The sequence below is a fragment of the Cricetulus griseus genome (genome assembly GCF_003668045.3).
Source record: "Cricetulus griseus strain 17A/GY chromosome 1 unlocalized genomic scaffold, alternate assembly CriGri-PICRH-1.0 chr1_0, whole genome shotgun sequence".
NCBI classification, from domain to species: Eukaryota; Metazoa; Chordata; class Mammalia; order Rodentia; family Cricetidae; genus Cricetulus; species Cricetulus griseus.
Window position 1 is genome coordinate 227,780,497 of NW_023276806.1, and position 27,999 is coordinate 227,808,495.

Here is a 27,999-nt window from a genome sequence, read left to right on the forward strand (position 1 = left end):
CATAGCCGCTACTCAAGTGCACACAATAGTCAACAGGTTTAGCAGTTTTTAGCTCAATAGGCAATTCAGAGACTTTACATGCACATAATAAAGATATATCCAGCTCGGAGAACATCTTCTCACCCTTCTTTGGACTGGACTTCTCTGTGTAGATGTGTGGTGCAACACATTTTGCGGGGAGTCCTAAGGGTGTATGTCTTCTGTGTTTTCTAGTGAAGATCAGGCAATGAGGGTCTCATGAAAAGATTTGTCTCCCCAAGTCAGCTACGTCAGACACGAGGAGACAGTAAGTCTTATAAAGTACAGATGTCTGTTCTTCCCTGAGAAGCAATCAGCAAATGACAATTACTCCTTCCACTATGACACAGGATCACAGCAAAACACTCAGGAGTCTACTGAGAAAATCATGGAAAGTGTGACAAAGAGGAAGGATCCCCTGTGGTCTCTCCATTCACCTCCGCCATGGACAGGGTGTGTGGCCACACTCTGCTGTTGCTACCGCTTTATACTCCCACTGACTTATCTAAAAATTAAATGGACTGGAATTGTTATGCAATTAAGAAGACCTGGAGTTTCACTCTGCTCTATTATTCAAATATTCCCTTTAACCTTTATGTGGTTTCTATAACACCAAGGCACTCAGCTAAGTCTGGGGGGGAGAGTACCTGCACTGTGAGTTCTTTGAAAAGCAACTCATGTTTGTGGTACAGAAAGGTGAAGTACAACATGTCCTACAGACAAATTCATATCCGTTTCTCATTTTCTTCCTCTTCTTTCCCTCCCTTCTTGCTCCTCTGTATAAATTGCTGAAATCAAAGCTGCCCCAGACTTGTCCACGTAGAAGTCTTTCACCTCTAAATGTTCTTCCTAGGATTAGCAGTGCAGGTCCCTGCAACAAACTGAAAGCATAGCTTTCTCCCACTCAAAGACTTCCCTCCTTCACTGTCCCAGAAAGCCAAAAGGATATGCTTACCCTCTGCTTCTCCCATTCTACACATGGACACGATGGGCAAAGGGCATAAAACTGGAGTAGGGGAGGGTGTAATCCTGAAGAATATTATTCACTATGGTTATTAGTGGAGTAGACGTGAAGGAATGGGGGAAGCTGGCTGAGAATCTCCTGGACTCTACAGTTCTCACTAGGCATGAACCTGCCATGGAGCTGGAATGGAAGACCGAATGACTCTCTTGATAATTTTGCATTAGGTCTCTGACTTAAGGTGAGACAATCCCACTCTGTGTCCTCCCTGGATCCTTCTGACTCAGGTTATGTAAGTGACACCACTCTGTACACGGTAGATAATCAGATCAGAAGAGGCCTGGCCTTTCCTTCCTCCATGGCACCGTGCCTGGCACAAGTAGAGATGTATATAAGTCCAGAGATCTTCAATGTCCATCTGCAAGAAAGATGTTCCGGACTCTGGGAGCCATGGCCTGTGTTCTGCTCTGCAGACTGATTTTACTTTCAGTCCTGGCAGTCTTTTCCCAAGGCAAGCGCCTGGGCCCTACATCTCTCCTCCGTTATTCCAGGTTCCTAGATCCTTCCCATGCTGTTTTTCTGCGCTGGGATTTTGATTATGAGGCTGAAATCATCACATTTGAGCTCCAAGTCCAAACAACTGGCTGGGTTGGCCTGGGCATTACAAATCGCTACACCTTTGTGGGAAGTGACCTAGTAGTTGGAGGAGTCCTTCCTGATGGCAATGTCTACTTTTCGGTAAGTCTAGGGATGATTGAATTCTGATGATAAGTTCTTGTATTGGCTGGAGGATGACTTTATGTCTGTAGTCTCCAGCTTCCACCCCAAAGATGAGTTCCTCCTCTGGGTTGAGGAAGGCTGTGTCCAGAAAAGAATTTCATTCTCCAAACTCAGCCAAGCACACTGAAATCTAATTGACTGTTTCTCTCTCCCTACAAAGATGCTCTAGCATTGTAATTTATGTCATTTAGGCCGGTTGTCTGTTAAGACTTTTAAGAAAGAGGAAGTTTAATACTATAAAAGTCTAATTACCACTTACTTGCTAGAAGCGAGGTAAACTCAGGTCAGTGGAGAAAATTCAAAGCTATTAGAGATACTCTGTAGCCAATATCCTTTAGACGCACTCAGGCAGAACTCAGTATGGAATTGTCTAATAATAGCAATGGCAGCAAGAGAAGCAATATCAGTATTGCTCCAAATTCTCTTCATTTAAAATCCCATAGATTCTCTGAGGTAGATTACTATAATCTAGTGGTTCTCAACTTTGCTAAAGCTGCTGACCTTTAATACAGTTCCTTATGCTGAGGTGACCCCCAACCATAAAATTATTTTTGTTGCTACTTCATAGCTGTATTTGCTACTATTGGAAATTTTAATGTAAATATCTGATATGCAGGATTATCTGATATGTAATCCCTATGAAAGGGTCATTCAATGCTCAGTTGGGCCACAGCCCACGGGTTGAGAACTGCTGCTAAAATCTGCCTTTTACAAATGAAGTAATAGCTCATTTGTCTCCCAAAACTCAGACATTCTAAGCTCACAATCACTGTTCTTAACTGCCCTTATACATGGTAGTGCTATCACAGTACAATAAAATGCAGTCAGAGCCCCACGAGAAAGGATGAATGGTACAGATCATTCAGAGAACAAGTTAGCCTCTATAGGCCTCAATGAGGGATTGTTAGAACTTATGAAGCTAATATTTGAAGTGAGAATAGTAAAGCCAGGTGATGAAACTCCATCAGACATGCTCTGTCCACTCCAAAAATCACACCCATTTGTACAATGGAGGTAGCTGGTGTCTGCCATTTTAGCATTTTAGCTGTCCCAAACCTAATTGTTTGGGATTCTGGTTCTTGCTTCTTAATGATCACTGGACTCCAGGATCAGCACCTTCTGGATGAAGACTCTCTAGAACCGGATGGGAGCCAGGATGCTGAACTACTAAAGCTCACAGAAGATTCTGTCTCTACCACCATGCGCTTTTCCAGGCCCTTCCGATCATGTGACCCTCATGACCGAGACATTACGGTAATATGTGGGAAAGGGGAATAATAGATAGCCACAACCAGCTTCTCCAAAGAAAGTATAGTCATCGCAATCATCTCAATTCATGCAGCCAGTCATAAATTTATGGAACTATCCCTTTACTCTTCATGGGTACTAACCAATGGCATCACCTCTTGAAAACTCCAATCATTAATTGGCATGGTCCTACCCAATGGCTAAATGCCCTTTCTATTATCCCCCTCTTAAAGGACTCTAACCAATTCCTTTGAACATCAGTATTTGAATTTCAAGTCTGGCTCAATCCTCTTGTTCTTCAGGTGTAAAATAGCCAAAAGGGAAGACTGGAAAGGGGTTAAGCGTGACAAATGAGTTACTCAGAGGTGGAACTAAAGCCAAACTAACCTTGTCTCAAGTTATTCTCACTCCACCATGTAGATAAGTGGCACAGGTAGAGCCCTGGATATAGACATACACAAGGTGCTTTTGAGAATCAAGCCCTCACTGCTCATGATACCCGTAGAGTGACACCATGAGGGTCCTGGCTGCCTATGGTCTGGATGACATACCCAAGATGAATCCGGAGCGTACTTTTGTCAAGTCAATCTTCTTGCTACAAATGCTACAATATGATGATCAAGATGCCCCTGAAGACACCATCATCCATGACTTGGCAATCAGTAATGTAAGACCCCCACCACACGGTCAGTCTGCCTCCACCTGTTTCCATCTCCCTGCTAATTCCAGGTCCCTCACCTTACACTCGAAACCCACCCATTCTTTAGAGGAAGTTAATATGAGTTCCTTTGGCTCTGTGGAGGGTACCAATCTAGCCCTAAAATGAACCCTGCTCCCAGCCTGTCTACTCCTCTGCTTCTGGGGGAATCCTCACTCCCATTCCACTCAGCTTTTGTGCACCTTTACCCAGTTCCTCATTCCAGAGGATGACACCACATACGCCTGCACCTTCCTCCCGCTCCCTATCGTCAGCAAGAAGCATCACATCTACAAGGTACGTGAACCAAATGATGAAGTCTGCCAAGGCACTGGTGCAAAGTGATGGGCATGTTGGAGTCTAGAGATTCCAAAGGTTGCTGTGAGGAGATGACAGGGAAGGAGATGTGGGGTAGGGCTGGGTGGAGTTTCGTAGGGTGGGAAGCCACATAATTTTCTGGGGCCAAAACTATGTCTGCCAACACTAGATTACTCAAGTGGAGGAGATTCTGACTGAGGACAGTAATTAATAAGTGTTTGAAAAGAACAACTTCAAGTTCCATCATGACCCAGAATTGTTGTCTTTTAGCCATGGGGTGGTCAAAGTAAGGAAGGGATATGGCCAAGCATAGTCAGAAAGTAGGGAAATTCAAGCCAGAGTGAACTCAAACTTGGTAATATAATTTGCACTTGAGTGTTTTTAATTTAGGTCAAGTACAAAAATATAATTTTATAAGTTCCAAGGTATAGGGGCCATTTTAAAATAAATGGATTTCAAAACGATGTGGATATATACATATAAGCAAACTGTGAATGGATTGAGGTCACTAAAGAAAGTAAGAACCCTTGGTATGCCACTGGTGAATTCCCACTGTGAGCTGGGCTCCCAAGAAATGGATGGAAAGATATGGGGGTTGAGAAAAGAGTCTAACAGAGTTTAGGGAAGATGATAGGTTTGGGGGAGAGAAACAGATAAGAAGGAGAAACTCGGAGAAGTGAAGAATGACAATGGCATAGCTTTTGGGGGCCGGAGGAGGAACGGAGAGAATAAGAATTTGATAGAAAACCTAGGCTATTGTCTACCCTCTCTTCTCTGTCCAGTTTGAACCCTTGCTAGTGGAACGCAATGAGACAATGGTGCATCACATCCTCGTGTACGCATGCGGCAATGCCAGCGTGCTTCCCACAGGCATTGGTGAATGCTATGGGTCGGACCCTGCCTTCTCCCTCTGCTCCCACGTCATCGCAGGCTGGGCTGTTGGGGGCCTTGTGAGTCCTGAGATGGTGGCATTTTGTGACAAAGGGGTGCATGCTGTTGGGCAATGGGCTGATGGAAGACCTGGGGGCATAGAAGTTCTGAAAGAAAGGTTAGAAAACCAGGGAGAGCCGCAAGCATCTTGTGTATAGCCTTTCTCCATCACTCCTGTGTTCCTCTTTCCACAGAGTTACCAGTTTCCAGATGATGTAGGCATCTCCATTGGAACCCCCTTGGACCCTCAGTGGATTCGACTGGAGGTTCACTACAGCAATTTTCAAAACCTTCCTGGTGAGTATCCAAGGGGCTTAAGAGAGGGCAGCTGGTGGAGTTGACTGGTTCTTCTGGATACAGGGAACATGAGGCACACATGCTGGAGCCTTTTGGCTACAGTGCGTTCCAGCTTTCCCGAACACTGTGATCCACTTCCACCCGCTGAGTAGAGTATTTCTTTCTACTCTAGGTATACATGATACCTCAGGGATGCGGCTGTACTACACCTCACACCTTCGCAAATATGACATGGGAGTCCTCCAGCTGGGCATCTCAGTTTTCCCTATTCACTTTATACCCCCGGGTGCTGAGGCTTTCCTGTCCTATGGGCTATGCAAGACAGAGAAGTTTGAAGAGGTGAAGCTGGGAGATGTGCCGCTTTTGAGGTTCCTTGCTCTCCAGCAGAGTTCTGGTCTAATCCCTAAACTCCCAATCCTGAGCCACAGGTTGAAAGAATGGTTGAAGCCTGGCGCTCAGAAAAGTGACAAGCACAAACTATGCAAGAAAGGAACGAGTCAGGGCTTTAGGGGCAATAAGGACAGGACGGCTCAATGGAAATATCAGGGTGAGGGGGAACATCTGGAAAAGGGTGGGCAGAGCATAGTGTCAGGGAAAGGGGCTGGAAATGCTGTTTCTGGGCATGGCAGAACCAATGCAGTCATGGATTCAGAGCAGCAGTGGCTGCCAGCAAGAGCCAACTCAAGATGAGTTCGATGAACTGTCAGTCATGGATCAGGGCTTATGGGGTGGACCCTACCTTTCCCTGCTAAATTATTGACTACTGATGGGTCAGGGAAGAAAGACAGTCAGTCATTGTGTATTCACTGAAGATCCCAGCCATATCCAATAAATAGTTCCAAACTCATGGTCGCACAGGTGATCCTGGTTAAACTCAATGAGTACCCCACAAAAAAATCCAAAATAATAAAATTGTGAATATGAGAGGGGTGCTTGTAGGGAAGACAGTGGGTAAGGGTAATAAGGTTAGCAAAGACATTAGAGTGGGGAATATAGTTATCAGAATAGACTTCAGACATGAAGCAGTCAAAAAATAAACTCAATAAAATTTAAAGACAAAAAATTAAGAGAGCCATTTCCAATCAGTCCAAGAAAAAATGGTATCAAGTGTCAAGAGAAGAAAAATAAAACTGGAGGTCAGAGTTCTTGACCAATCAGGTGTGCCTTCTCCTTGTTACAGATGAATGGGGCCCCAGTACCTGACATATATGTGTATAGCTACTTGATCCACACCCACTTAGCTGGCCGCTCCCAGCAAGCTGTGCAATACAGGTAACAGAACAACTAAAATGTTCCCCTTATGTATATGAGAATAGCTACAGATTCTGCATGGTGTTGTATCTGGTTGAGAATGGGGAACTAAACTAGAGGTGAGCAGAATAGGCTGTGGAAGGAGAATCTTTTATGTTCATTTCATGGGCTATTTGTATTCACAGAATGAACCCACATACTGCATCTTTATTGGTCAGGCCCTGCCTGCTTCATCTTCTCATTTCTGTCTTTCTGCTCTCCTCTACCTCTAGAAATGGAACCCAAGTCCAAATAATATGTAAAGATTATTCTTATGACTTCAATCTGCAAGAGACACGAGACTTACCTCATCCTGCAGTGATCAAACCGGTGGGAACCTGAGAGGGAGCAATGGCTGGAGCAAGGGGGAGAGCAGGATTATATTTCATGGTTAGTCCAGAAAATTATAAGACTATACCAGTTCCTCTTTGACTTACTCTCAGCTTTCATGTTTCACTGTGAATAGGGGGATGAGTTGCTGATAGAATGTAACTACCAGACGCTGGATCGTGACTCCATGACTTTTGTAAGTTATCTTTCTCCACAACGGTGTCAATGACTGTGGGTCCTACAAGAGAGCTGCACCCTAGCTTAAACTATCCAATAACTCTGTTTAAGCTTATGCACTCCTCTTTTGTGTGAGACTTTCCACATTCTTACACTTCCATGCATCCAAGACTGGGAAGGATTGCCTACACTTTCTGTCAGTGACCCACCAAGTACCTGAAAGGATGTGTGATGGCATCTCTGTCTCTCACCTCCTCCAGGAAAGTGCCAACACCATTAATGAACTTGGAGTCATTACTGCCCTGGGTTTAATGTCAGCCTAACCATTTAGCAGCTTTATAATGTAGACAAAGTATTCAAAATCTAGGCTATATTCTAAATTCATAAAGAAAGAATACTAATACTAGCTCATAAGATTGTTGTGATATGCTGGGCAGTGGTGCCATATGCCTTTAATCCCAGCACTTTGGACACAGAGGCAGGTGGATCTCTATGAGTTCGAGGCCAGCCTGGTCTATAGAGTTAGTTCCTGGATAGGGCATCCAAGGCTACAGAGTAACCCAGTCTTGAAAAAAAAAAACAAAGAATACCATTATGATAATTGGTTAGCACATATAGAACAATGGGATCATGTCTCTTGTAGTAAGTAAAAGAAAGCATATGCTCACTTAGAGCTAACTATTGTAACCATGATTACTAGAAACCCCAACAATTTCATATAGGGACGAATTCTATGCTTCAGAAAGGATTACATGTTTTTCAAGAAGGAAGCACAACCATACATAGCATTGTAAAACAAGGTAGAAGACATCAAAATGGAAAAATGGGTATTAAAGTTCAGGTATATTTCAGGGAGCATAATATGATGTAATGGTCATGTGATATCAATAAGTTGGTCCCACTCTAGGCACCTGGCAATGTGGAGTTCTGGAGAAGGGCAGAAATGAGAAACCCATCCATCACGAAGAGATGCAGGAAGTGTGTGTGAAGAATGATGAGTGTGGGTGGAGGTTAAGGATTGAGGGGAGACAGATACCTGAAGTAACTGACTGAGGTTGAGGGATTTGAGGCTGGGAAGGGGTCTTCCACACAGATGATGCTGTCCTGCATACCATTCTCAGACAGCAGGGTCAGATCAATAACAGAGGAGAATAGAGGGGCTGGGATTTGTTATACGCAATCAACTAATTTGTTATCAAGTACATTATCATCAAAAGACAGTAAGAGGCCACTGGAGTTCATTGACTAGGCAGATAAAGGGTACAAGATACATATTGTATTGTATTATATTTATTATGTCATATTGTATATAAATGATTTGGCGCTGTAGAGAAAGAAATTGCAGTACGGGCAGGTGGGTGACTGACACTAAGAGAAAAGCAGGGAAGGCCTCAAACAGGTGAGGAGGGGAAGAAGTTTAACAGTAGAAATGTAGAGAACAAGGGAGATAGGTGGATTTGTTTAGAAATAATATCAATACTTGTTCAATGACTGGAAACAGATGAAAGGAAAGGAAGAGATGTGGGAAGGCACAGCGCACTGAACTCTTTGTTTGGGAAGAGAGAGGGCTCTCTGGAAGAGTGACAGCCTTTACAGTTTGTTGCTTTCCTTTTCCTTCTCTGATGGTTTTGAATCCTTGGCTCTCTCTCACCTTCTCCAGGGAGGTGCCAGCACCATTAATGAGATGTGTCTCGTCTTCTTCTTCTACTATCCCAGAATTAACATCTCCAGTTGCCTGGGATACCCTGACATTATCTATGTGACTAATGAGCTGGGAGAAGAAGCATCAGAGTGAGTCATTCTAGAGGCTAAAACTCACAAGTGTGGGAAGGGGACTTAAAACTACCTGGGAAGGGAGCAAAAGGAGTCTTATTCATTCCTCCTAGGCTGGAGAGCCAGCAGCCCTCAGTGGGTGGTCTAGCCACCCACTGCAATCCTCACCCTTGCTCCTTTCAGTGTTGGTCCAAAAGCTCTGAACACATAAGTTTTGTAAGTTTCTGTGTCAGTAAGGGCAGAGAAGTAAATGATAACTGATCCTTAAAAGTCAGGTCCCTAGGATGGCTTATAAGGTAGTCATCAATTTCATTATTGGAGAAGGGCATTTAAGGTAGCCTCTCCACTATTGCTTAGATTGTTAGTTGGTGTCATCCTTGTAGATCTCTGGACATTTCCCTAGTCCCAGATTTCTCTTTAAACCTATAATGGCTCCCTCTATTATGGTAACTCTTATCTTGCTCTCCTCTATTCTTCCCCCTACTCATTCAGTAGAGTTGGAAACAGAAGCAGACACCCACAGCTAAACACTGAACTGAACTCCTGGAATCCATTTGCAGAGAGGGAGGACTGATGAGCAAAGAGGTCAAGAGCAGGCTGGTGAAAACCACAGAAACAGCTGACCTGAACAAGGGGGAGCTCATGGACCCCAGACTGATAGCTGGGAAACCAGCACAGGACTGTTCCAGATCCCTGAACATTGATGTCAGTTTGGAGGCCTGGTTTATTTATCCCTAGTGTACAAATGTACTTTGGGAGCCCACTCCACATAGAGGGATACTCTCTCAGCCTAGACACACTGGGGAGGGTCTAGGCCCTTCTCCAAATGATATGACAGACTTGGAAGATACCCATGGAAGGCCTCACCCTCCCTGGGAAGCAGAAAGGGGTTGTTGGGATAGGGGGTTGGTGGGGGGCAGGGGAGGAGGGGAGGGAGAGGGAACTGGGATTGACATGTAAAACAAGCTTTTTTCTAATTTAAGTTAAAAAAGAAAAATATTGCTAAATATAACTTGTTTAGTCCAATAATGTTGCAAATATATATATATATATATATATATATATATATATGTTTTCACAGCTAATTTTTTATTTAAAGAATTTTTATTCTTTTTTAATCTTTTTTATTTGAATTAGAAACAAAAATTGTTTTACATGTCAATCCCAGTTTCCACTCCCTCCCCTCCTTCCCTACCACCTCCCCCAACTAAAACCCTACCTATCACATGCACTTTCTGCTCTCCATGGATGGTGAGGCCTTCCATAGGGTGTCATCAGAGTCTATCATATCCTCTGAGATAGGGCCTAGGCCCACCCCCATGTGTCTTGCTCAGGGAGTACCCCTGTATATGGATTGGACCCAAAGTCCACACCTATGCTAGGGATAAGTACTGAACTACTACAGGAGGTCCCATAGATTTCCGAGGTTTCCTCACTGAAACCCATGTTCCTGGGGTCTGGATCAGTCCCATGCTGGTATCCCAGCTCTCAGTCTGGGGACCAAGAGTTCCCCGTTGCTCAGGTCAGCTGTTTCTGTGGGTTTCACCAGCCTGGTCTGGACCCCTTTGCTCATCACTCGTTCTTCTCTGCAATATATATTTATGTGAATGTAATAATAAATAATGAATAAAGAGACCATGAATTTGAAGAAGAAAAAAAAAAGAATAGGTATCTTTTTGTTGCTAACTCTTTTCAAATTAAAGGTTAAAATTTGCTGAAAAAATAGAAAAAAATAAAAAATTTTACAAAAGAAAGCCAGGTCCCTTATGGACAAATCCCTATCTTTCTGACTGCACTGGAGAACTGGTTTACACTCATGTCCCAACCTTTAAGTAAGTGCCCACTCTAATAAGACTCTAAGGGGCCAGAAGAAATCTTTATTAACAGATGCACATACAACTTCAGGGCAGCTGCAGGCTCTCTGAAGCCAGCCCACCAGCCTTTCAGATCCCGTGGCACTCACATGAAGACCCACATCCTTAAAGAACAATCTCTTTTTCAATGTTGTAAGTTCTCTCTGATATGTTGCTCTTACCAAACTCATTAAGAATGTCAGCTTAGCTCTACAGCATTCCGTGTAGTTTACACCAGTGTAGAACTCATGCTAGCAAAAATGAAGAGTGCTTGTCAACCTGTTTTGTCAGAGTGACAAGTCAGCATCACTGCCATGTTCCTGCTCTAACTCTACCACCTGTAGGAATCCCATGGAGAACCTGATGGTCCTAAATAATGTTGAATGGACTCCAGAGAACATTAAGAAAGCTGAGAAAGCCTGCAAGGAGTCCCAGCAGACAGTGTTGATCAAGACCATTGATGTGCGTGTCACAGGAGATACCACCTTGCAAGGTTGGGGGGGTGGTATTGGGCAAGACAAAGATGGTGGAAGCAAATGACAATAATAGGAACCCTGAGCTGGGAAGGGAGCCTGAGGAAGCAGAAAGGCAAGATTAATGCTGCCCAGCATTGTAGAGGTGGTTGGAGCCTCTCAGTTAGCTTGTATGTTGGGGGTGATAGAGTAAAGTTTCAAGAAAAGGAATATTTTTTTAATTTACTCTTTTGTCCCATCTCCTGCAGGAAGAAGTAGAAAATACAACAGGTTGGATTCCTGATATTATCCCAACTCCTCGAGGGCCGTGCTTAGAGTCCTCTGGAGGCAAAGTGGAACCTGGGGACAAGACCCCTGCAGGCTTCAGGGCTGCGCCAATGGTCCTCTCTGGTTCCAATACTGCTACCCTGAGGCACGTGCCCCTGGTTACTATCTTGTTCCTGCAGGGGACAGTCTCATGGCTCCTTCCCATGCTGCAGACTGGAGTATGATTCTGTCTCCTCCTGCCCTTATCATGAACTACAGAAACAACCCCCTAATATGACCCCTCTAAACAACCTCTATCTGTACCACTTTCAGTAAACCAAACCATGACACTGCAGGCTCTTGGCATTTGTCCATGATTCACTGTTCAAGTTATTCTTAAAGCTTCAGAACCATTGATACAAGCACATGTTTTCTGAGAACGTCTGCCTCCAAGTCTGAGTATTAGATGATGGATTCATTCTTTCAGAATTCTAGTGCCCTGTTTTCTCTCACATTGAAGCCATGAGTAGGATGAGGGTTAACTGCAGAGGAAGAGCATTGTAAACCCATTGGCAGGTGCACGGTCCTGGAGAAAGCTATTACTTCTCTTTTCTAATGACATTTTGTGTCCAGATCTTTCTGAGGCTATGTGAGTATGCTATAGGTATAAGAGAAAGCAAAGGGCAATTTTTTGTAAAGGAGGAAGTTCTGTGTAATAGGGAGAAATTTTGAAGTATCACATTAAATAGAATTCAACTTGCTTCCTTTGGCAGCCTCTTTCATTTGAGTCTTTGGTTCCTCAGAAGCAGCTTGGAAGCCTCTTGAATTGCCAGATTAAAACTTCAGGAGCTTTTGGTTGTCCCAAATACAACTTTTCTTTATTGTTTATCCTTCCAGGTTATATTATCACATGTAAGTCATTCATTGTAAAGAACCTATCTGGAAAGGAGGGTTGAACTGAGCTCTGATGATAAGTAGAAAGCCAAGTAGAGAAAAGTAAGTTGTTGGCCCGACAGTGTAACACTTGTTCAAGATCTCTATGGGAGCTGGGTGGTGATGGTGCACGTGTTTTATCCCAACACTCAGGAGATTGAGACAGGCAGATCTCTGTGTGTTCAAGGCTGGCCTGATGTACAAAGTGAATTCTAAGACAGGCTCCAAAGCTACAGAGAAACCCTGCCTCAAAAAATCAATAAACAACAACAACAACAAAAATAAAAAAAAACAACAACAAAAAAAACGAAACAACAACAATAACCAAAAAACCCACCACGGAGAAGGAGTAGACTAAGAATTGAGTTTCAGTGGTTACTAAAGGTCCAAAGAAGGTGCTCACTTGGGATTTTCTGGAAGCCATGTCTATTAATTCTTAATTAGAGTTAAAGTCACTTTGCCAATCTATGAGTTGCCTTGTTCATTATGTCTTTGAGAAGTCACTCCTACACTGGATGACCCAAGGTGTTTGGCAGGGTCTTAATCCCCTAGTGATCAAGAATATGATTTCAGTCACTCCATTTCACAGCTCCAGGGGCTGTGATCTAACATTGCAGCCCTGCTTCCTCTTCTCACACTGGTGAAGTGTAGTGAGGCCATGAGAAGTAATGAACTCACCATAACTGTCATTGCTGGAATATGTCTGTAGGGGAAGCTATAGCCACACCTTCTTAGGGGCTGGCTACAGGTGTGCCTGACCATGCTTGTGAGGGCGTGGTCAGAGTGATGTAGAGTGACTGCATTTGCGGTTTCGGTTTCTCTTTGCTGCTTGCTGTACAGACCTCTACCACGCCAGCTGGCTAGGTTGCTCTGTAAGTAAGGCTTTTCCCTATTAAATACCCTTATATTTCTACCTGACTCTGTATTGGTAATTTCCCACAATATATGTCAATATTCAAGGTGCTTCACCCTCAAAATCTACAAAAAAACTCAGTTCTTGAACTGATCAGAACCACTTCCCAGCCTCATGATATGTGAAGATCTTGCTACCTTAATCAAAGAGAGTTTTCCAAGTCTGTGTCTCTTACAGTAGTAGTCGGCAAACTCTCAAGGAGGCACTGTATCAGATTCTGATGTCCTGGAAGATAAGGAAACTTTCATGGGGTGGAAATTTTAAACCACGTGGCCCTTAACATCTATTTTTCTCTGGTATATTTTATGTAAGCAACTGATAGTTGTTGGATTTTGGATTCAAAGGGGACAATGAGGCAGATTATCCTTTTGTGAAAGAGATTATTAGAAGAGATACTGATACTATAAGTAGAGAGCACCATGGCAGGGATTGAGGCAAACATCTTCTTACAGGTTTTAGAGGAAGGACTTTATGACAAATACTCCATTTATTGCTCATAGTCAGGCCATCTCTGATTCTGGGAGAGTGATCCTACATTCCCAGCAAGAGAGAAAGGAATCATGCTAACTTGTGATTTAGAGAATGTGAGGTAAGTAGGGCACATTTAGTTACAGTGTACTAGTTATAGGGATGGAGGATGTACCATCAACAGCCCTCTGATGTTTTCAGTCTGGTAGCCTGGGCCTGAAACTTCTTTGCAGAAGTGAGGGCTTAGGGCATCAACTATAACCCCAGGCCTGGCAAAATCCCTGGATCTCATTGGCCAGCAAGTCTTCTTAATTAATGAGCTCCAATTTCATTGAGAGATCTTGTCTTAAAAATAAGGTGGGAAGTGACTAAGAAGGACACTCTATATTGACCTTTGGCATCCACACGAATGAAGTTACACATTTATGTGCTCCTACAAATACAAAAACACGCACATATGCATACACATCACAAACAAAAAAGCAAACTTTCAGTCCCACAACCCACCCCTAAGTTTATTGCCACAAACGCAGCACATTGGACTTCTCTTAGTGAAGGTACAAGTAAGAGGGTCCATGACATTCTATAGAGATAATTATGAGTTTGGTTTGAGTTGGAAGGATAAGGCTAGACCCATGTAACCACAAACATAAAGCCTCATCTTTGTTCAAATAGCTATAACTCATGGATCAAATTCAAGAAACAAGCATAATTGATGAATCTATATTCTTCATATGGAATGCCATTGAATAATCCAAAACATAGTATATCTGGTATATCAGGTCAGAAAGCCAGGATGATATTCTATCAGGTAGAAGAGGAATCAATGTTCAAGTAGAGTAAATCAAAGATTCTGGGTCTGTTTTTGGTATTGGTGACCAGTACACAAGGGTAGAAACAAGATACTCTGTAAACCTAAGGAAGTGGCTTTCAAACTCTTTGGTCTCAGTATTTCTTTATATTCAAAACCAGTGACAATATCACATTGCTTATGTGGGTTATACCTGTTAATATTTACTGCATTCAAAATCTAAATTGAGCCATTCACAAAACATTTTATAAATATTTATTTTCATTAGTTAAAATAACAATATATCTACTACATGCTAACATAAATAATATCTTTGTGAAAAATAAGTATATTTTCAAAGGCAGAAACAAAGAGTAAGAAGAATGGTATTGTTTTACATTTTGTGAGTCTTTTCTATGTCTTGACAGCAAAAGCATCTTCACAGTTGCTTCCATATCTGTCTATTGCAATGTCACATTGAAGTCTCTGAAAAATGCCACTATGTAGCAGTAGGACACAAGGGTGAAAGGGACAAATAACAACTTGGTATTATGAAAACAAATTGCATGCTATTGACTTTACAAAGAGTCGGGGGCACTCACAGATTTCATATTTACACTTCGAGAATACTGCTCAAGCCTTCAATAGTGCTCAGCTTGCTAGATTTGGAAGTATCCATGAGTCTATTTACAAGGTTAGGGAGTGATCTAAAGAAGCAGTAGATCAAAAATGAGTGGTAAAGTGTATATGAAAGATCAGAACCATTCAGGAACCTCTAACACACCGAAGGACAGAATGGACAATATAATAACAAAGTAAAAGGATAGGTGACTATGATTCTAAACTCCAATCCAGGATAGACTGCCTCCTAGGGCTATACCTAGAGTCTTACCACTGTCTGCATAAGTTTTAGTTTGTAGGCACATCGCAGTTAGTCATTAGTGGGAACAGTAAGGGCCTAAAACTAGCTCATAAGAGTGATTTCAAATTTCTAGAGCAGTTTGGTATCTATGAATAGGAGAACAGGTTGAGTATTCCTATCCCAAAAATATAACACATTTTGAGTACCAACATAATGCCACAAGTGGCATTGTCACAAGTGGGAAATGTCACACCATGAACTTGGTTTTATGCATACAATTACTTTAAATGTTATATGAAATAATCTTCAAGCTATGCGTGTCTAGAGTATACATGAACATTAATGAATTTCATGTTTAGATATCACTCTGTATATGCAAAAGTTCAGAAGCATGAAATATAAAATCTGAAACACTTTCAGTCCCAAGCATTTGAGATGAGGAAGGCTCAATCTATGCTTATGAAAGCTGTAGAGTACCACTAACACTTATCAGAGTCTTATTATTATTATTATTACTACAAGGTCTTTGATAGTAAAATTGCTATGTCTATAATTTAGTGACTTCAGTAGTTGGAGTTGTGATTTATGTCTATGCCAATAGCTAGAATCCCCTTGAAAGCAAAAATAGTATTAGTGTGTGTGACAGTGAGCTACTCCAGAGAACGCCAGGATAGAGTATTTGGAAAAATCTATAGGAAAATAAAATGCTTCTTTTCACATCATTATTTAAAAAATCTTCAATGTAAGCAATTGCTGTCAGTGAGGTAACTAGGGTATCACCATGGCTTTCCAATTTGGATTAGAACATGTAACCCAAGAAAACAGTAGGAGTGGGACTATATATTTAAAAAAAAAACCCTGCAGCAATAGTATTCACAGAATTGCTGTGGTATGGCATGGTACTATGATTACAAGTGAAGGCTATGGACATATGTGTCATTTAACCAGTAGGGCCATAGTATAATAGATAACATTAGAAATAATTGTGGTATGCATTCAGACAGCATGATCAACATGCAACCTTCTTTTGTAGAAGTTAGGTTTGGAATGGATATAAATTTATACATGTACAATTGTTGGAGTTCGTGGAGTATCTACATCTGCTAGGACAAGACAAAAACTATTTTGGGAAGCCAAGTGATCCTAAGTCTATTCACAAATTTTTGTAGCTTTGTTTCAGAGATATCAGAGGTAATAATCATGGATTGGGAGGTGATCTAGCACTGCCAATGGCTCTCAACCTGTGGGTCTCAACCTCCACAGGAGTCACACATCAGATAATTTACATTATGATTGATAACAGCAGAAAAATTACATTGTGGAGTAGCAACAAAATAATTTTATGGCTGAGGGCGACCACAATATGAGGAACTCTATTAAATGGTCACAGAATTAGGAAAGTTGAGAACCACTGCGCTAGACCCTTGAATGAGATCATGGCACTACGGTGGAGTTTGTAGCCCCTACAGTGCCTGTTTCAGTACCTGTCATTGTGACAGGAATCACAGAACTAGTGCTAACAACAGGAGGACTCTGAGGGAAAGGTGTAGTTCCAGTTATTGGAGGAAGTGTAGTACTAGTTGCATTGTCAACAGTACTTGTTTCAGTAGCTGTGGTTGTGAAATGAATGATATCACTAGTGACATCAGTATGAAGACTGGTAGGGAAATTTGTAGTTATATCAGGAAATGTGGGGCCAGTTGTATTGTCACCAGTAGTTGCTTCAGGAGTTGTGGTTGTGAAAGGAATCATATCACTAGAGTTAGTAATAGGAGGACTTGCAGGGAAAGGTGTAGTTATGTCAGGAAATATAGTACCTGTTGTATTGTCAACAGTAGTTGGTTTAGGCGTTACGGTTGTAAAAGGAATCACATCACTAGAGTTAGTAGTAGAAGGACTTGTAGGGAAAGGTGTGGCTATGTCAGGAAATGTGGTACCTGTTGTACTGTTGACAGTAGTTGCTTCAGGAGTTATGGTTGTAAAAGGAATCACATCACTAGTGTTAGCAGTAGGAGAACTTGTAGGGAAAGATGTAGTTATGTTGAGAAATGTGGAGCTAGTTGTACTGTCAACAGTAGTTGTTTGAGGAGCTGTAGTTGTAAAAAAAATCACATCACTAGTGTTAGTAGTAGTAGGATTTGTAGAGAAAGGTGTAGTTATGTTAGGAAATAAACTACTTGTATTGTCAACAGCAGTTGCTTCAGGAGTTGTGGTTGTAAAAGGAATCACATCACTAGTGTTAGTAGTAGGAGGATGTGTAGGGAAAGGTGTGGTTATGTCAGGAAATGTGGTACCTGTTGTACTGTTGACAGTAGTTGCTTCAGGAGTTATGGTTGTCAAAGGAATCACATCACTAGTGTTAGCAGTAGGAGGACTTGTAGGGAAAGGTGTAGTTATGTCAGGAAATATAGTACCTGTTGTATTGTCAACAGTAGTTGGTTCAGGCGTTACGGTTGTAAAAGGAATCACATCACTAGAGTTAGTAGTAGAAGGACTTGTAGGGAAAGGTGTGGCTATGTCAGGAAATGTGGTACCTGTTGTACTGTTGACAGTAGTTGCTTCAGAAGTTATGGTTGTAAAAGTTATCACATCACTAGTGTTAGTAGTAGGAGGACTTGTAGGGAAAGGTGTGGTTATGTCAGGAAATGTGGTACCGGTTGTACTGTTGACAGTAGTTGCTTCAGGAGTTATGGTTATGAATGGAGTTACATCACTAGTGTTAGCAGTAGGAGGACTTTCAGGGAAAGGTGTAGTTATGTTAGGAAATATAGTACCTGTTGTATTGTCAACAGTAGTTGGTTCAGGTGTTGTGGTTATGAATGGAGTTACATCACTAGTGTTAATAGTAGAAGGACTTGTAGGGAAAGGTGTAGTTATGTCAGGAAATGTGGTACCGGTTGTACTGTTGACAGTAGTTGCTTCAGGAGTTATGGTTGTCAAAGGAATCACATCACTAGTGTTAGCAGTAGGAGGACTTTCAGGGAAAGGTGTAGTTATGTTAGGAAATATAGTACCTGTTGTATTGTCAACAGTAGTTGGTTCAGGTGTTGTGGTTATGAATGGAGTTACATCACTAGTGTTAATAGTAGAAGGACTTGTAGGGAAAGGTGTAGTTATGTCAGGAAATGTGGTACCTGTTGTACTGTTGACAGTAGTTGCTTCAGGAGTTATGGTTGTAAAAGTTATCACATCACTAGTGTTAGTAGTAGGAGGACTTGTAGGGAAAGGTGTGGTTATGTCAGGAAATGTGGTACCGGTTGTACTGTTGACAGTAGTTGCTTCAGGAGTTATGGTTATGAATGGAGTTACATCACTAGTATTAGCAGTAGGAGGACTTTCAGGGAAAGGTGTAGTTATGTTAGGAAATATAGTACCTGTTGTATTGTCAACAGTAGTTGGTTCAGGTGTTGTGGTTATGAATGGAGTTACATCACTAGTGTTAATAGTAGAAGGACTTGTAGGGAAAGGTGTAGTTATGTCAGGAAATGTGGTACCTGTTGTACTGTTGACAGTAGTTGCTTCAGGAGTTATGGTTGTCAAAGGAATCACATCACTAGTGTTAGCAGTAGGAGGACTTTCAGGGAAAGGTGTAGTTATGTTAGGAAATATAGTACCTGTTGTATTGTCAACAGTAGTTGGTTCAGGTGTTGTGGTTATGAATGGAGTTACATCACTAGTGTTAGTAGTAGAAGGACTTGTAGGGAAAGGTGTGGTTATGTCAGGAAATGTGGTACCTGTTGTACTGTTGACAGTAGTTGCTTCAGGAGTTATGGTTGTAAAAGGAATCACGTCACTAGTGTTAGCAGTAGGAGGACTTTCAGGGAAAGGTGTAGTTTTGTCAGGAAATATAGTACCTGTTGTATTGTCAACAGTAGTTGGTTCAGGCGTTGTGGTTATGAATGGAGTTACATCACTAGTGTTAGTGGTAGAAGGACTTGTAGGGAAAGGTGTAGTTATGTCAGGAAGTGTAGTTGTGAAAGTACTTGTTATATCAGGTGTAGTTATGAGAGCAGAACTGGTTACAATTTCAGTGCTAGATGAAGTTGGCTGAGGGCTTGTGGGAAGCACACTGGTTGCATTTGGTGTGGGAAGTGCAGGGTCTCCATAAACCCAAATAACCTCAGTCAGCTCTTCCAGGTTCATGTTCTTTTCAGTCAATTGAATTGTTAGTTTCTGCCAAAAAAGATTACATTGTTATATTAGAATGTATTAAACATTATACTGAAGTCACTGTTCAACTTTTATCTTAGCAAAAAAAAAAGTATTCATTCTTTCCCAAAGAGTAAATGATACAAATCTCTTCAGCTTATATTGGTTCCAAATCACCATGGTGAGGTGTTCTGTGCAGAACCAAGTGCTATGCATCACTTTCTTCACACATTCTTATATCCAAACTATGTTGTTCTCAGATATTTACAGTTGTGGTGAAAATTAACATTTGTTTTGTCATTTTGTCATTAACATTTATCTTTCTTGACAGCAGACTCATTTCTTGACCTTATTACTGTCACCCACTAATACTGCCTGAAAAATAATAGGAATTAAATATGCTACAGAGTTTTCCCAAAATGGAACTCAGTGCTTTTCTGCAGCTAGGTTAATTAGAATCGATACTTTCAGAGTAATTTGAATCCAGTAATCTAAGAAACATATTATTGTGTTTATTGTATTTAAGTATGTAACCAAGAAGACCACAGTGGGGAAAATCTACTTGGTTGCTCTGAATCCTCATTTTCCAAAACCCCATTACTGCCAGGACACTATTGTCCCCATTTAGAAGCAGGAACTATAGATATTCATTTTCACTTCTTTAATCCTTCTGTTTGGGCTACATCATCCATTTATAATTAATCCATGGTCTGAAGTTACTGTTCAGTTTCCAAAGTTCAGATTACACAGGTTCCTATTCTATGAGTAACCCATCTTGTAGAACATTGTTTCACTTGGGGCAAGGTTGTCGCTTTAATAGTTTTAATAGTCTGGTGTTTATGGCACTCCATTTTGTTAGCTTATCTTATACTGTGAGTGAAGCATGGCCACTTAATAAGAGTAACATTAAGTACCAACTTAAAACTTAACCATTAATTTGCCAAAGGATGGGCACACCGCTAGAAGGAGAAAGGAACTTTCATAACCATTCCTTGGCTTTAGCCTATATGTAAAAATGTCACATTATTTTATTAGGTAGCCTAGGAAACGAATCTATTCAAAGATAATTCAATTCATTAGTGAACACAATAGAGAAGATATCATCAGACTACAGATTATCAATACCAGACTACAAACACAGGACCACCAATGTTGTCCACTTTACAATCCAGTCCTCACAGCCTTTCAGAAACATACTACTTTTACAGATGTACAATACTTGCAATAGGTATCACACATATTAGATAGTAATAGCAGAGATAATTTAATAGACTAATAAAGTGAGTTTATGATGGCATTCCTTTTAGACGTACCTGATTGTAGGGGTCAGTTGTGAAATTGTTCTCAATGAATTGCTGGTTGTTGTAGGTAAAAGCGACATGTACCACATAAGAAGAATTTAAACCCCATAGTCTAATGTATCCAATTTTCAGTTGATTTGAGCCACTCAGGTACTGATTATGTAGGACCTGGATCTTCAGGGTGTTCTATAAAGAATTCATAAGAATAAAACATACATAACACACATGTAATAAATATAGTAAACTATGTTCTACATTACAATGTGAAAACATTTTAACTACTTTCATTGCACCATTTTTAAAGATTTATTTATTCATGTATTTGTGCATATGAGCACTCTGTCTTCATAAACACCAGAGGAAGGAATCTGATCCCATTACAGTTGGATGTGAGCCATATAAACATAAGCATAAGTAGAAATGAGATGTATTATGAAATGTTACATAATTAAAGCAAAATGAAAATCATAACAAGAATACTATTGGTATTAAGGAAACAGAAGAAAAGTAACTACGAGTCTAGGAAAGACATGAAAAGCACTATTGAATACATGGAACTCCGGAAATCCTAGAAGGATGGATGCAGGTAATCAGAGAAACCCTGCCTCAAAAAATTAAGAGACAGACAGACAGACAGAGAGAGAGAGAGAGAGAGAGAGAGAGAGAGAGAGAGAGAGCAGGCAAGATGAGTGGGACAAGTAATGGGGCCAGACAGACTAGGGCTAGTGTAGTGTAGCAGTTCCTAAGGAAACAGAGAATGAAACACAAGGTTATAAGAATTCTATGAAAACAATAAGGGAGACTGAGACAGTGGAGTAAAGCTGCATGTGGCTTGATTCTGATGATGACATTAGAAAGAGAAATAAAAGGATCCCATTACATTTAAAGAAGAAAAAAACAATAAAGTCAAATGCAATGGTACATGACTGTAATCCCAGGTCCTAGAGAGGATAAGGTGGTGGTATCACATTTTAAAGGCCTGCTGACTACACAGCAAGTTCAAAATCAGTCTAGGAAAAAGATGATGGGATTCCATGTCAAAACAAATAATAAATAAGGGGCTAGAGAAATGGATTAGTGGTTAAGAGCACTTACTCTTCTAGAGAACCCAAATTCAGTTTCTATCACCCATGTCAGGCTCACAACCACCTATAACTATAGCTATGAGAGATCTGATGCCTTCCTCTGACCTTCTCAAACACCCATACACATAAATATTTTTTCATTAAAAATAAATAAGCATATTACATTTTGTGACTGACTGAGTATGCAGAACCAAGAAGAAAAATATAACTTGAAGGGAATAATTAGATTGTAGCTTATTGGTTTAGGAGAGCTTATTGTTAAGTTTATTTCAATATTCACAGAATGTACAGAAATGAACAAATGCTACACACACCACCGCCACCCCCACCCCTACCACCAATGCCAATTGTGGCATTGATAATAACCACCCAGTCCCCAAAGAAAGATGAAAGTTTCTTTTATCTCAGGCTGATCTTTAGGGTGGAAAAAATCTATTAAGTATCATAGTAGAACTCATTATTATTAATTTTGAATAACAAGAAAATTGAACTTTAGAGTCAGTTGTTATTTAAAAGTATGCTAATGCTATAAGGAAGGAACAGGAGACAGAAATGTCCCTCTTAAATCTAATGAGTTAGTGGAAATAGAACCAACACCAGGACTTACATATAAGCATCTTCAAGTATTAGCAACACTTTAAGAGGAAAGAAAGGTAACGTACTCAACAGCTACTGCTAAATCAAGAACACAGAAAAGGCAGAATAATCTAGTACACTAAGTCTTCTATTTCATTTCAAAAAGGCAGGAGTAGAAAAGAGTGGCTATGCACTGATAGTCCTGTATGTGGAGCAATGTGAGTCTTAGTGGACCATGAGACTTGCTTAGACCTAATGCTGATATGTGTGTGTTTAAAACTCAACACAAATAACCCCACCAAAAGAAAATATTAAAGTTTCTATAAGATGTGTCGGGCTATCTGGAATTTCTTCTGCTGTTGGAACTGAATGTAAACCATGTTTTAAATTTTCTAGCAGCTACAATTTTCAAAGAGTAAAAGGAAACAGAAGAATTGTAAAATACCTTCTTTTTGCCAAGTATTTCCAAGTAAGGTTTAGGGCATATTCAGCATAAGTGTATTCATGAGATCTTTTAGTCTCTTTCTTTAAACTTAGCATCTGGATATTTCAAACTAAACATTTCAAGCATGCAACAGCCACAGATGAGCAGTGGCTACTGTGTTGTATAGTAGAAGTCAGGAGTGCAAATTCGTACAGCCACTATGGAAATCAATATGGCAGTTCCTTGGAAAATTGGAAATTGATCTACCTCAAGACCCGGCTAGACCACTCTTGGGCATATACTCAAAGAATACTCCATCCTACCACAAGGTCACTTTCCCAACTATATTCATTGCAGCTTTACTCATGATATCCAGAAACTAGAAACAACCTAGATGCCCCTCAACTGAAGAACAGATAAAGAGAATATGGTACATTTACACAATGGAGTATTAATAAGTTGTTGAATATGACATCATGAAATATGACATGTACAGGCAAATGGATGGACCTAGAAGAAATCATCCTGAGTGAGGTAACCTAGACCCAGAAAGATATATATAATACGTATTCTCCTATAAGTGGCTATTAACTGTTAAGTCAATGTTAAACTACATTTCACAGACCCAGAGATGTTAGCTAAAGAGGAGGGCTAGAGGAGGGAAGCACAGATCTCCCTGGGAAGAGGGAGTAGAATGGATTCTGGGGTGGGCTGTAGCATGAGGGGGAATAAGCCGGGTGAGTCAGGCGGGAGAGAGACGATGTGGAAACATAGTGCAAAGGAAACTTTTTGGAATCTATGAGGGAGATTCTAGTGAGGACCTCTCGTAACGGAGGATACAGGTCTGAACTGGCCGTCTTTGGGAGCCAGTCACGGCTTCCAGTGATGGTCCTGGGTGAGTTGTTGGATGAGGAGGTCCTATGGAAACCCATAAACAGCCCAAAGTGACGCTAGAGCAGAAGGTCACCCTGTGAAAACTGACAGCAGAGGCCCATTGCTGAGTGCAACTACTCAGCTCATTGAACATAGAGAGGCCAAACTAGTGTGGGCTAGAAGCGCCTTCACCTCTACTTTCTAGTCTCTTTGGTGTGGAAAGGTACTCTGCAGGCTATGGAAAGAGAAGTCTGGACCAACCCAACCTCAAAACCCTCCGCCTACAACCTGTCCTGCCTGCAAGATTTTCTGGGGCAATGGTCTCGCAAAAAAAACCAAAACCAAAACAAAACAACAACAACAACAACAAAAAAAAAAAAAACGTGGTAGTGACCAGCCAATGTCTGATTTAACTTGAGGCCCACTTCACAAGAGGGAACTCATGCCTGATACTGCTTAGATGGCCAGAAAGTGTAGACTGAATATCCCAGACTCCTAGGACAGAACCAAACATGGCTGGCCTTAAAAAAATAAAATCAATGAAAAGATTCCTAATGATACTCTGCTGTACTCATAGATTGGTACCTTGTTCAGTTATCATCAGAGAGGCTTCCTTAGGCAGCAGATAGAAGCAGGTGCAGAGACTCACAACCAGACCTTATGAGGAGAGAGACTCAAAATTGGAGGTCTCCATTAGGTCTCTCCCCTCAGAGATCTTGGAACCCCACGGAAAATGGGTAGGGAAGACTGTTGGAATCAGAAGGGATGAAGAATACCCAGAGAACATGGCCCACAGAATCCACAAAGCAGGGCTTACATAAACTAGAGAGACCAAAGCAGCAAGCACAGGGGGAAATGGCTCTACACCAGGTCCTCTGTGTATGTTATGGCTGTTAGCTTGGTATTTTTATGGGACTCCTAACAGTGGGAGTGCGTGTATCTGACTCTTTTGCCTGCTCTTGAGACTCTTTTGCTCCTATTGGGTTGTCTTGCCCAGCCTCGATATGAGGGCTTTGGCCTTGTCTTACTGTATCCTGTTTTGTCCTGTTTGGCTATCATCTCTTGTAGGCCTGCTTTGTTCTGAAAAGGAAATGGAGGGGAGTGGATCTGGAGGTGGGGGAGCTAAGAGGAGTAGAGGGAGGGAAAACTGTGGCTGGGATGTATGGTGTAAGAGAATATATTGTCAATGAAAAATCTATTCGACAAGAAAGAGAAAGAAAGAAAGAAAGAAAGAAAGAAAGAAAGAAAGAAAGAAAGAAAGAAAGAAAGAGAAAGAAAGAGGAAGGGAGGAAGGAAGGAAGGAAGGAAGGAAGGAAGGAAGGAAGGAAGGAAGGAAGGAAGGAAGGCAGGAAGCACAGAAGTCTCAATCATGCTCTTGATCCTGGCCACTGTGTTTTAAGAGAAATCTAGATTAGCCAGTATTCAGAATGATCAGATCTAGGAACCAGCATAAACACAATACAAAGAAAATCCCATGCTACCCCAGAGACAGAGAGGACAAGAGGGGTAGTGATTGAACAGACACCTAACATTTGACGCATTGTTACAAAGTGGTGATCCATTTGTGCTTCAGTAGTCCATGCTTTGAGTCAATGGCTGAGTGATAAGCAGATTCTGGACTTGATTTAACATGATTTTCTTAATTCTCAGGAGAAGAAGACAGATTGTCCATGCCAAGTATTGTTTCCTCTAATTCATTTATTCCTCAGTAATTGCCATTTCCCATGTCATTCTTACATTCTGCTTTACTGAATAAGAATTGTTGATTCACATGGTCTTGGTTATGCATTCTTTACTGTGCTAATGAGAAATTAATCAACTTGATAAAAATATAATTTTAAGTAAGAATTTGGCATTTCTAATTCTAGTTTTTAAAGATGTGTTTATTTATGTATGTATGTGTGTGCATGCCTGTGTGCATTTATGTGACACTATGTATCTGCAGGTGCCTTTGGGTGCCAAAAACATTGGATCCTCCAAAACTGAAGTTACAGGTGGGTGTGACCTGCCTGAAATGGGCACTAGGAACCAAACGTGGCTCTTCTGCAGAAGCAGTAAGCACTTTGAGCAACTGAGCCCTCTCTTAAGTCCATCAACTTTCACTTTATGTTATTCCATAATCATGAAAAAGTCATTATTAGACATCACCCATAAGGTGATTTTAGCTTATCTTCAGGTAAGCTGACTACCAGCTATGTAAGTATAGTCCATTTTTGCTGGATCTTAATATATATATATATATATATATATATATATTAGATAAGGTCAGCTAAGTGTTGATCAGATCATCTGAACTCTGTAAATTGATGATCTCAGTAAACATTTGCTGTCACATGACAATGAGGCTATGAAGGTAGCAACTATACAGAAGTATCACTTAATGGATCATTTATACAGCATTTACACTTCAAAATCAGCCAGAAAGCTTCTTATCCCTAGAAATAAGCTTTACACTGAGGGTTCCATTTTCTCCCAGGATAATATGAGTTTCAAACTTCTTTTCACATAGTATGGTATTCTGGATAAATGTAAAATAAGGACTATTTTCTTCCTTACTTTATTGTCAACGACATGAATTAAAGAAGACAGGAAGTACTGCTGGGGAATGTTCTTCTGTGTACATGTTTATCTTATTGGTTGCTGAATAAAGCAATGTTGGCCAATAGGGAAGCAAGATAGGTGGGATTAGGAGTCAGGGAGGATTCTGGGAAATGTAGTAAAGAGAAGTCACTATGTGATCCAGGCCAGAAGTGACATAGCAGGGCAGAATCAGTATATAAGCAGGGACAAGCAGGAGATCATTCTCTTCTCTGCAGAGAGGCTGAATAGACTTGATGAAGACCCCAACGGAGTAAGGGGCTTGGACCTTTTCTCTGGCAAGATAAGGTCATGAGGAAATATATAGATTTGTAGTTATGGATTAATTTAGACAGAGTTAGCCAATAAGAAGCCATAACCAGCAGTCAACAGCTTTATAACTAATATAGTGTCTGCATGTTTCTTTGAGGCAGAGAAAGGCTGGGGGACCTAGCCAGGCAAGAAAAACTTCACATTACAAAGTACTTCTTCTTGACATGTAAACATTATATTTATACAGTTAGTAGATGATGTCTAATCTATAGGTAAAATAATTTATAAACTTAATAAGGTAATCTTACCTGTGTTGCTATAAAGTTAGCTAAGAAATAATTTCCCTTCTCATATGTATCTGCAAGCAATTAGAAAAGAATAATCAGTTACCTTCTTTGGTTATAGCAGATAATCTTACATTGAGTGTGAAATATCTAAAATGAATCACAATGACTAACAAGGTATTCTTCATCTTCCTGAAAAGCAATAAAGATAGTAAGCAAGCACTTGCCTTTTGTTTTGTTTGTTTGTTTGGTTTGGTTTAGAAAGGCTCTCATTCTCTAACTCAGGCTAGTCTGGAGCTTAAATGTAGCCCAGACTTGCTTTGAATTCCCACTGTTCTTGTTTCCACCTTCTTAATGTTAGGTGTGTAAATACTGTACTCATCCAAAACACAGTATGTGATGCATAATATATGCTGAATAAATGTCATTATTCAGAAAAAAAAGAAAGAGCCAGGTTTTAATTTCCAACACCAAAGGGAAATGAATACAGTATCACTTTTCATTTCAGGTTATTATCTGGTATATGCTTTCTTATACACCTGACCAGGGATGGCACTACCTCCATAGGCTGGGCCTCCCCACATCAAACACTAATTAAGAAAATGTGCCACAGGCTTGTCCACAAGCCAATCTCATGGGAGCATTACCTCAGTAGAGGTTCCCTCTTGTAAATGTGTCTTATGTCAACTGAACATAAACTAGCCAGCACAACTATTTGACAAAAAACCCACTACCAGGCATGAAGAACCCTGGCTTGAGTCAGAGTAATGTAACAGATTCTCTGAAAATCTAGACTATTGCTATTGCCCTTGGTTGTTTCTCAGAGGTTGAAGGCAAATCCCTATTGCAGAAGACATTACTTACTTTGGACACAGGACTCAGAAAGATTTGAGCTGCATCTAACCTGAAATTCTCCTTCCTGTGATCTAGCCTTCATAGTACCAGCAAGTACTAAGTAAATTATCAAGGGAGAAAAGCCATTAGTAGTGCTATCTGGATGAGACATCTAGGAACTTGAACAATGACCAACTTGGCAAGATATCTCTAAAGGTACAAGAGTGGCACTCATATTTTGGTGGCAACCAACTGTCGTCCAATTA

The 27,999-nt window shown here is 40.8% G+C and overlaps 2 protein-coding genes across 2 annotated transcripts in view; one reads left to right on the top strand and one right to left on the bottom strand.

The window, feature by feature from the left end:
* Nucleotides 1–1,429: 1,429 nt before the first annotated feature.
* On the top strand, nt 1,430–11,636 carry LOC100751176 (DBH-like monooxygenase protein 2). Its single transcript, XM_027389712.1, has 13 exons — nt 1,430–1,717; nt 2,867–3,013; nt 3,513–3,674; nt 3,918–4,001; nt 4,805–4,972; nt 5,147–5,249; nt 5,422–5,588; nt 6,430–6,521; nt 6,773–6,869; nt 7,006–7,065; nt 8,707–8,837; nt 11,017–11,134; nt 11,394–11,636. The coding sequence occupies exons 1-13, from the start codon at nt 1,430–1,432 to the stop codon at nt 11,634–11,636; spliced, it is 1,860 nt and encodes a 619-aa protein (XP_027245513.1).
* A 5,155-nt stretch (nt 11,637–16,791) lies between these two features.
* The window catches only part of Mgam2 (maltase-glucoamylase 2 (putative)), an 86,232-nt gene continuing 75,024 nt past the window's right edge, over nt 16,792–27,999 (bottom strand). The window contains exons 45-48 of the mRNA XM_035451409.1: nt 26,924–26,973; nt 20,820–20,993; nt 19,293–19,530; nt 16,792–19,115 (exon numbers count right to left, since the gene is read on the bottom strand). Coding sequence (XP_035307300.1) covers nt 16,792–19,115; nt 19,293–19,530; nt 20,820–20,993; nt 26,924–26,973 — 2,786 coding nt within the window. The remainder of the gene's footprint in view (nt 19,116–19,292; nt 19,531–20,819; nt 20,994–26,923; nt 26,974–27,999) is intronic.

Excerpts from the sequence above, each read along its gene's own strand:
- LOC100751176 (XM_027389712.1), top strand. The coding sequence starts at position 1,430 with ATGGCCTGTGTTCTGCTCTGCAGACTGATTTTACTTTCAGTCCTGGCA. Across the intron at positions 4,973-5,146 it reads GCTGGGCTGTTGGGGGCCTT|AGTTACCAGTTTCCAGATGA; the intron begins GTGAGTCCTGAG and ends CTCTTTCCACAG. Across the intron at positions 11,135-11,393 it reads TGTTGATCAAGACCATTGAT|GAAGAAGTAGAAAATACAAC; the intron begins GTGCGTGTCACA and ends CATCTCCTGCAG.